The following is a 10,000-nucleotide window of genomic DNA, read 5'->3' on the forward strand; positions in this document are numbered from 1 at the left end:
ATATTAATACACTAATGTTTGCACTTTTCGTGTAAAATATTTGATGCTTCCTGGTTTGAACACGACTATAAACCTGCGTCTGTGTGTACTGTGTGTGTGTGTGTACTGTGTGTGTGTGTGTGTGTGTGTGTGTGTGTGTGTGTGTGTGTGTCTCTGAGCCACTTTGATGTTTATAGACACAAGTAACAAGTTCAATCTGCTTCACACACACACTGATGCATGACTCGAGTGCCAGGGGTGCACCTTGGCACTGACACAAATTTCATGCACACACACACACACACACACACACACACACACACACACACTCACCCAGTGTGTTAGGAGAGCTGATATTAGACGTAAGGATTTTAGGATTAAGTTGATATGATGGCATAACACTCCCACTGCACACACACACACACACACACACACACACTCACTGCACACACACACACACACACACACACACTCACTGCACACACACACACACACACACACACACACACACACACTCACTGCACACACACATATACAGACAACACACACTCAAACAGATAAGAAGGCAGATGACCCACTTGGCAACTTCCAGTACCTTCGTCTGGAGGCATTCCCACCCAACACACACACACACACACACACACACACACACACACACACACACACACACACACACAGCGATACGGGGATGAAAAGACGAATAAAGCTGGAGGCCTGCATGGTTCAAACTCATCTGTCCCTCCTTCCTCCTGCCCTCTGTTGCCCCAGGCAACACACACACACACACGCACACACTCACACACTCACACACACACACACTCACACACACACACACACACACACACACACACCTGGTGTTGTGCCAGCACCATATGGGCACAGCAGCACAAATGGCACAAAGGTGTGTGTGTGTGGCAATTTTAATAATAATCCCGATAATAACAGTAATAATGAATCTGCTGTTCGGGAACAATGAAACATTAAAGAGAGCAGATCAGGAAATAAGATTTAAAAAGTAGAAACCAAACACATCAAAGGCGGCACGAGGAGCAGCTGTATGACAAAGGTTATCAGAGCGAATCATTAATTGGGGCTCAGAATCGATAAAAGGCAGAAACAGCATCAGATATAAAGTGATTTAAATGAGGTAATAATAGAAACATTATACAGTAAATGCCCTAAAAGCATGATTAATACAGCGAGGATGGAGGGAGGCTTCAGATGGCAAACAGCCAGCAGGACGGAGCGATCCACGTCCAGGAAGAGGAGCGAAAGAGAGGAGCTCGTTTGTTGTTTACTGGCAGAAAATAAATAAGAAAAGTTATTAAGAGTAACGAGAACAACAGTTTAAAGTCCTGGTGGAGGCTGAAGGGTTCATTACAGACATGAAAGTGTTGGACTGATTCTCAGAGGACCCTCAGAAGAGTTTATTGTTATTCTAAGTGTGTGACAGCATCATGGAAAGGATCCCTACAGAGAGAGACCTGGAAGATCCTTTTGGTTTAACCACAAACAGCACACACACCAGACTACATTCACTAAAACACAGATTTTAGAGAACAGGACACAGGAGCTGCTGCTCTGCTGCTGCCTCCATCAGTCAGTGTGTTTGTGTTGTTGTGTGACTTTGGTGTTTTAAACAGTTAGTTTGGATCCAACACAACATTTGTGAAAAGCACAATAACACAAACAAACTAACAGATTGAGGCAGCGATAGAGCAGCAAGTCCTGTGTTCCACAAGGTTAAATTACTGTTTTTGTGAATGGAGTCTGGTGTGTTTGAAGAGAGTGATATAACAGCTGCGGTCTAACAAAAATGATCTTATCTGTAGTTCAAGTAGTAGTATCCGTAGAAGTATCAATAGTACTAGTAGCACTAGTGTGTAGCTCCTGGGGCTTTGAAGAGAGCTTTTTTAGACTCTGTTGAACTCTTCCACACTTCCAGAGGACGTCATTATATCTGATGCTCATGATCTAATGAACATCCATAACTAAGAGCTTAGAGATCAGGGATCAAAGATGCTGCAGAACCTGCCTGACAATCTTCACGTTTTTAACTTTCCTCCAGTCTCTCGGTGATCCGGTGACGGCTGTCTGCACGTCCGTGTGTCCGCTGCAGACGGATCCTGACCGATAGCTGCTGCAATATTAAACCATATCGATGCACAATAAACGGTGAAACATGCAGCAGCTGTTGCTTCGTTTGTAAAGCTTCTGCAGTGGTTGGACTTAGTTGCACAGGGAAACTAATACATGCTAGACCTTGGGAAGAGTGTGTGACCAAGTGTGTGTGTGTGTGTGTGTGTGTGTGTGTGTGTGTGTGTGTGTGTGTGTGTGTGTGTGTGTGTGTGTGTGTGTGTGTGTGTGTGTGTGTGTGTGTGCAGCTCTCTTAGGCCAGTACTATCTCTGCAGGGCAGAGAGAGAGAGAGAGTGATAGATAGATAGGCCGGGCTCACGGTGCTGAGCTCAGCAGAAAACTACCCACTAGGTCCTGTCAGTCCTCCTCCTCCTCCTCCTCCTCCTCCTCCTCCTCCTTTCATCCCATCACGCCATCATGCTCTCTGTCAATAAAGCGATGAAGAGGAGGGATGGAGGGGGGTGGGGAGGCTGGAGGCGAGGGGCTAGACGGATGTCCGGGTTTGAAGCTGATTGCTGCCTTTGTTCAGCAGGATTTTCAAATTGAAGCATTTGACAACAAAGAGCCGACTCTCTCCCTCTTTCTCTCTCTCCCTCTCTCTCTCCCTCTCTCTCTCCCTCTCTCCCTCTCTCCCTCTCTCTCTCCCTCTCTCCCTCTCTCTCTCCCTCTCTGTCTTTTAATAGTGAAAGCCCTTGCAGGCCTTTGTGCAAAAGCTGCCCTCCCGAGAGAAAAGCAGAGGAAGAGAGAGAGAGAGAGAGAGGGATGTGGAGGAGGATGTTAAATGGCAGAGGAGGACAGATCAGAGAGGAAAGAAAAGAGGAAGAGTGAGGAAGAGGAGTGCAGTGTGTTTATAGATAGTGATGATCACGTGCTAACATGTTCAGTGATTATATAATATCAGCATCAGCCCCCCTGTGATGGTATTTAACATGTAATACACCTGCCCCCCACCTCTGAAGCCTGCCCCCCACCTCTGAAGCCTGCCCCCCACCTCTGAAGCCTGCCCCCCACCCCCACCAAGAGGAAAGCTTAGAAAGTTTTTTACTCATTCAGACGTTCAGACTTCAGACTGGGACACATGGAGAAAATCCAGGAGTCAGACATGTTGTTCATCAGAGGAGACTAAAGAGAGACAGAGAACATGTTGATCCAGGACAGGAACACTATAGACCTCCACTACACACTGACACACTGACTAACTAACACACACACACTATAGACCTCCACTACACACTGACACACTGACTAACTAACTCACACACACTATAGACCTCCACTACACACTGACACACTGACTAACTAGCACACACACACTATAGACCTCCACTACACACTGACACACTGACTAACTAACACACACACACTATAGACCTCCACTACACACTGACACACTGACTAACACACACACACACTATAGACCTCCACTACACACTGACACACTGACTAACTAACACACACACACACTATAGACCTCCACTACACACTGACACACTGACTAACTAACACACACACACTATAGACCTCCACTACACACTGACACACTGACTAACTAACACACACACACTATAGACCTCCACTACACACTGACACACTGACTAACTAGCACACACACACTATAGACCTCCACTACACACTAACACACTGACTAACTAACACACACACACACACACACTATAGACCTCCACTACACACTAACACACTGACTAACTAACACACACACACACACACACACACTATAGACCTCCACTACACACTGACAAACTGACAAAGTCAGACAGCATCATGGAAAGGATCCCTACAGAGAAAGGATCCCTACAGAGAGAGACCTGGAAGATCCTTTTGGTTTAACCACAAACAGCACACACACCAGACTACATTCACTAAAACAGGGATTTTAGAGAACAGGACACAGGAGCTGCTGGTCCTCTGCTGCCTCCATCTGTTTTTTTTTTGTGTTCCTGTGTGTTACACAAATATTGTGTTTGACTCCAAAGTAACACTGAAGTCACACAATAACACAAACTAACTAACCAATAGAAGCAGCAGTAGACGCAACAACTCCTCAGTTCTGTGAGGTAAAATAGCTGTTTTTGTGAATGTAGTCTGGTGGGTGTGAAAAGAGCGATAGAACAGCCACTTGTGGTTAAATAAAAAGGATCTATCTCTGCAGGCTGAGGTGATCTTCTGAACAGGTTCCAAAACTTTTTGTACCTGATACTCAGGGTCCAGGTTTAAAAACTTAAGATAATAAAAAGACTAAATAAAAAAAGAATCAGTGGATGGAGGCAGATCAGTGCACACGGTTGGCTGGTTTTATTTATGGATTATCAGGTACAGAAAACTGTAGAAAAGGCTGTTCTCTGCATACTTTATACTTTATTTATTTGAGTCCACTACAGAAATCCAAGTGATGTTTCTTACACTCCAGTTATTTGAATTATGAAAAAGCAGTGGATCTCAGAGATCCAGGAGCTTCTTCACAGTGGCAGGATCCAGCTGGGAGTGTGTGGATGCTGGGAGGAGACCAGACCCACCGGAGGGGTTTTAAATCGGATAAATGTCACGGTGAAACGCCTCTGTGTGTGTGTGTGTGTGTACTGACGCTCTCTGTCTCCTCTCTCTCTCAGCACCTATCGCAGCCGGCACCGGTCCAAATTTCTCCTTGGCCGACCTGGACAGCTCCTCCTACTACAGCATGAGTCCAGGAGCCATGAGGAGACCGCTGCCCAGCACCTCCTCCTCCAGGTACACACACACACACACACACACACCTTATTGTTGTATATAAAGGAGAATGGTGGTGTTTTTAAACCTTTCTGTACATATCCTGGTGTTCAAATGGCCAGTAGCCTCTTCAAAGACACCAGACTCCATTAATAAAAACAGTGATTTTACCAGAACATGGGATTTTAGAATTATTTCTTTACAAAACAATCTAAAGAGTCTGATGGCGTTTACGTGAGAGTCATAAAGATTGTTTCTGGTTTCAAAAATATGGAAATTACCCTTTAATCTTTGGTCACTACTGTCAGTCACCTGGGTCCTCTCTCTGTCCACATCCTGGTGTCTGAGTGACTGGTAGGTAGTAAAAGTGTTGGAACTGGTCCAGTAGATCACCTCAGCCAGCAGACACCAAACGGGCTGCAATGGCTGCAACGTGATCCTTTGGGACAACTGCACCTGATCACAGTAGGTCCACTAAAAGTGTGTGAGACCTGAGAGAGACCTGGAAGATCCTTTTGGTTTAACCACAAACAGCCGTTATATCACTCTCTGCACACACACCAGACTCCATTCACTAAAACAGGGATTTTAGAGAACAGGACACAGGAGCTGCTGCTCTGCTGCTGCCTCCATCAGTCGGTGTGTTTGTGTTATTGTGTGTTCCACATGTATTGTGTTGGATCTGAATTGACCATTTAAAACACCAAAGTCTCCCAAAACTGATCGAGCCAGTGCTACACCAGAAACTCCTGTCTTCTACAATGTAAAATTACTGTTTTTTTCAATGGAGTCTGGTGGCTTTGAACTGAAGGTACTTGTACTTTTAAGTAAGTTTACAGGTTACAGTCTCACTTCAGTAAAGGACCTGTTGTACACAGGTGTGTACATCCGCTCATGTGTTACAGAGCTGTGTGTATTCTTGCTTCAGGTTTAGCCTTCACAAAGCTTAAGTACAGTAGACACACACACACTCACACACACACACACACACACTCACACACACACACGCTTGCAGGGTTTGCCCTGACCTCTTCTGTTAAATCGATGCGGTCGCAAGAGTCGTCTGTCTGTCTGCTGAGATACCTGCCCTGCAGCACACACACACACACACACACACACACACACACACACACACACACACACACACACACACAGATAGTAGTGAACCACTGACTCAGATTAGAGTGTGTGTGTGTTTCTGTGTGTGTGTCCTCTGTCTTTTTACACTCCCTCTCTCTGACTCCACACACACCTCTCCAGAGACCTCCCACACACACACACACACACACACACACACACACACACACACACACACACACACACTGCTGTGAGGCAGTGAAGCAGCTCCATATGGAAATCTTTAAGTCTTTACAAATGTCAAAGACTCTTCATTCACACATATACACCTCACTGTACAGGCAGGTCACACACACCACACACACACACACACTCGTATACACACTTAAAACCTTCTGTTAAACAGCTAACACATCTGGTGAATGAGGCCTCTGGCATGTCAGAGTGTGTGTGTGTGTGTGTGTGTGTGTGTGTGTGAACGAGTGGTCATGATGTAACTTCCCTTGTGCCTGACACGGCGTCAGACTGAAGGTAACTGGAGCGTGCAGCAGGTCTGATTAGAGGACGTGTTCACTGTTGTGTTTTTTTAACCTTATTAAGACGCCGTTCGTCGTGTTTAAACACATTCAGACCTTCAAACAGCCGGACTGCTTTAGAGACCTGGAGGCTCGCATGTACGTCAGACGGATCTATACATTTTATTGATTAAAAGATTATTCTGAAGCATTCTGCTTTATTTCCCTCTGCTCCGTCTGAGCTGCCTGGAAGCAAGAAGTTATGCAAACTAAGTCAATTTAATGTCAGAAATACAAATGATTTAACTGAGAGTTTCCTCTCCATTAACTGATATTTTTAATTAAAGGAGAACTGCGGGATTTTTCAACCCAGTCCCTATTTTTATATGTTTTGTATTAGTAAAGTAGGTCCACTAAAAGAGCTTGTTTGATCCACTGACAGGCTCAGAGTGTTATTCTAAGTGTGTGACAGCATCATGGAAAGGATCCCTACAGAGAGAGACCTGGAAGATCCTTTTGGTTTAACCACAAACAGCACACACACCAGACTACATTCACTAAAACAGGGATTTAAGAGAACAGGACATGTGCGTCATGTCTTGACCAGTTAGTTTGTTTGTGTTATTATGTGTTACACAAATACTGCATTGGATCTCAACTAATGCTTTAAAACACAAAATTCACAGAATGACACAAAACCAACTAACCAGTCGAGGAATTGGTAGACTAGCAACTGCCTTGTAGAATTTCTAATTTTATCCATGGAGTCTGGTGGCTTTGAAGAGAACGATATAACGACTTTTTCTGTCTTCTAATCAGATTGTTAGTCTAAGTGTGTGACAGCATTATGTAAAGGATCCCTACAGAGAGAGACCTGGAAGATCCTTTTGGTTTGACAGTTTTTGTATCACTGTCTTCAAAGCCACCAGACTCCATTCACAAAAACAGTATTTTTTCATGACAGCTGCTGCTCTACTGCTGCCTCAGTCTGTGCGTTTGTTTGTCTTATTGTGTGACTTTGGTGTTTTACATGGTTAGTTCACATCAAACACAATATTTGTGGAACATGCAATAACATAAACAAATTCATCAATTGAGGAACTTCTGTGTTCTGTGACGTAAAATGACTGTTTTTGTCTATGGAGTCTGGTGTGTTTGAAGAGAGCGATGTAGAAGTGATCTACTGGACCAATTCCAACACTTTTAGTACCTACCAGTCATTTAGACACCAGGATGTGAACAGGTATACCCAGGTTTAAAAATATTGGACTTTGCTTGGACTCAGATGTGATGAAATTAAGAAATAATCCATCATGTTTATATTTATCAGCACAACTGGAAGTCTGTTACTGTCTTTAACACTGTCTCTCCTGTGTGTGTGTGTGTGTGTGTGTGTGTGTGTGTGTCTGTGTGTGTGTCCAGCTCTGCTAAGAGGATAAAGTGTATGGAGGAGGACGTGGACAGTCCCGGCGAGGAGTCCTACTACCCCAGTCAGGGCCGGTCCCCGGGCAGCGGCAGCCAGGCCAGCAGCTGGCACGACGTGGAGCCAGGTACAACCACACAACCCCCCCACCCTGCCCTCCTCTGATACCCCCCCGCCCCCCACCCGCCCTGCCCCCCGCCCTCCTCACCTCCTCCTCCTCCACCATACACACACACTTCATACACATCCCAACTTTAACCTGCCGCTCCAAAGCAGCTTTGGAAACGGAGCTCTCATGTAACAGTGACGCTACAGCAGGCTGTGTGTGTGTGTGTGTGTGTGTATGTGTGTGTGTGAGTGTGTGTGTGTGTGTGTGTGTGTGTGTGTGTGTGTGTGTGTGTGTGCGTGTGCGTGTGCGTGTGCGTGTGTGTGTGTGTGTGTGTGGGTCCAAACCTGTAATCCGTATCTTGACGTCAGATCATCGGCTTTAAACTCTACGTATTGATAATCGTCCTGGTTTTCTGGACCGTGATCAGATCCCAGATCAGGTTGGCGCCGCTGCAAAGCCAGGGTCACATGACAGACGGAGACAGGTGAAGTCATGTGTACTCTACAGGTGAATCCTGACCCGCTCGCCCTCTTCATACTTCTAGTCAAACCTCTGACGTGTAGAGCGCCGTTCACCCGTTAAAACGCTATAATCCACCGAGGAAACACTGTGTTACACTTTTAAAAGCGATAATTTGACGTGTCGTCTTCTTATTAATGTGACGCCGACTGTTCAAACAACTGTTCACTGTTTTGATGAATGTAATCGCTGGCGGCCATGTTGGCTCTGCGGCGTCCAATCACAGGCCGCGTCCTGCGTTTACAAATGTGATTAACGTGTCCTGAGTGAATCTACTGCGACGCCCCATCAGAGCTGAGCTTGAGGGGACAGAGGGAGGCGGGGACAGGGTGAACTCCGTCGTCATGGTAACAAGAAGTCAGGCGGGCGTCGTTGTCATGGCAACGTTAACAAGCACGCGGTTGATGTTGTGCAACAGTTTGGTGAGGTTTAGGCCGCCTGGTTAGCTTCAGGGTCTGTGAAAGTAAATCAACGAGGTAACAGGAAGAGGAGGAGTCAGGTGAACTCCGGCGTCATGGTAACAAGATGCGAAGTGATCCTCGTCGCCATGTTAACAGTAAGAATGACGCGTGGTTAACGTTGTGATACGGCAGCTGTTTGGTTTGGTTTAGGCACCAAAACTACCTGGTTAGCTTCTCGTACGTCAGGTGGAATAAATCGTCGAGGTAGCAGGAAGAGGCGGAGTCAGGTGACCGTGTCCAGGTGTGACGAGCACCTGGCTGAGATCTGATCACAGTGAGACGGGCGTTAGCGGCTAACAGGCTAAAGCTAGCTAAACACACAGTGCGTCACTGGGATTGAGATGTAAAAGAGTGTGTGTGTGTGTGTGTGTGTGTGTGTGTGTGTGTGTGTGTGTACATAAATACTAAACTGTCGAGGTGTTGCCTCCCCCTCTCCCTCTCTCCCCCTCTCCCCCCTCTCTCAGAGTATTCATGCTGCTTCTCTTTTTCTTTCCTCTGTTCGTTTCTTTTCTTTCCTCCGTCTTGCGTTGGAAAGCTGGATATAAGCTGCGTGGCTCTCTAGCTAGCTCATTCATCTCCCGACAAGGTAAAGACTGTCAACACGCCTTTTATTTTCTCTGTACGTGTCTGTGAAACCGTCACCTCCTCCTCCTCCTCCTCCTCCTCCTCCTCTTCACCTCCTCCTCCTCACCTCCTCCTGCTGATGGTAGAAACCTGGATGGTTTCTGGTTTGTTCTTTGGTGTTGTGACGTGTCTGGTTCAGTCTGGTGGACTCCTCCTTCTTCACTCCTCCTCTTTCTCCTCCTCGTCCTCCACCTCCTCTACACCTCCTCCTCCACTCTTCATCCAGGTCTTGTCCTTCTCCTCTTCTCATTCCCTTCTTCCCCTTCTCTCTTCCTCCTCCTCCTCCTCCTCCTCCTCCCTCCTTTCTCTCCTCCTGCCCTTGCTCTCTGTGTTTTCGTCTCACCCATGGGGGCAGCACCTATCCCCCCCCCACCCCACACACCCCACCCACTCCTCCTGACCCCGCCCACCTGGCAGCATGCTGATGACGTC

General features: G+C 46.4%; 1 protein-coding gene across 1 annotated transcript in view; it reads left to right on the plus strand.

Annotated features, from left to right (window-relative positions):
- nfia (nuclear factor I/A) overlaps nucleotides 1-10,000 on the plus strand; it is a 175,664-nt gene that overhangs the window by 148,404 nt on the left and 17,260 nt on the right. The window contains exons 5-7 of the mRNA XM_070831610.1: nucleotides 4,744-4,861; nucleotides 7,855-7,982; nucleotides 9,480-9,530. Coding sequence (XP_070687711.1) covers nucleotides 4,744-4,861; nucleotides 7,855-7,982; nucleotides 9,480-9,530 — 297 coding nt within the window. The remainder of the gene's footprint in view (nucleotides 1-4,743; nucleotides 4,862-7,854; nucleotides 7,983-9,479; nucleotides 9,531-10,000) is intronic.

This window comes from Pempheris klunzingeri, chromosome 6, assembly GCF_042242105.1.
Source record: "Pempheris klunzingeri isolate RE-2024b chromosome 6, fPemKlu1.hap1, whole genome shotgun sequence".
In the NCBI taxonomy this organism is placed as follows: Eukaryota; Metazoa; Chordata; class Actinopteri; order Acropomatiformes; family Pempheridae; genus Pempheris; species Pempheris klunzingeri.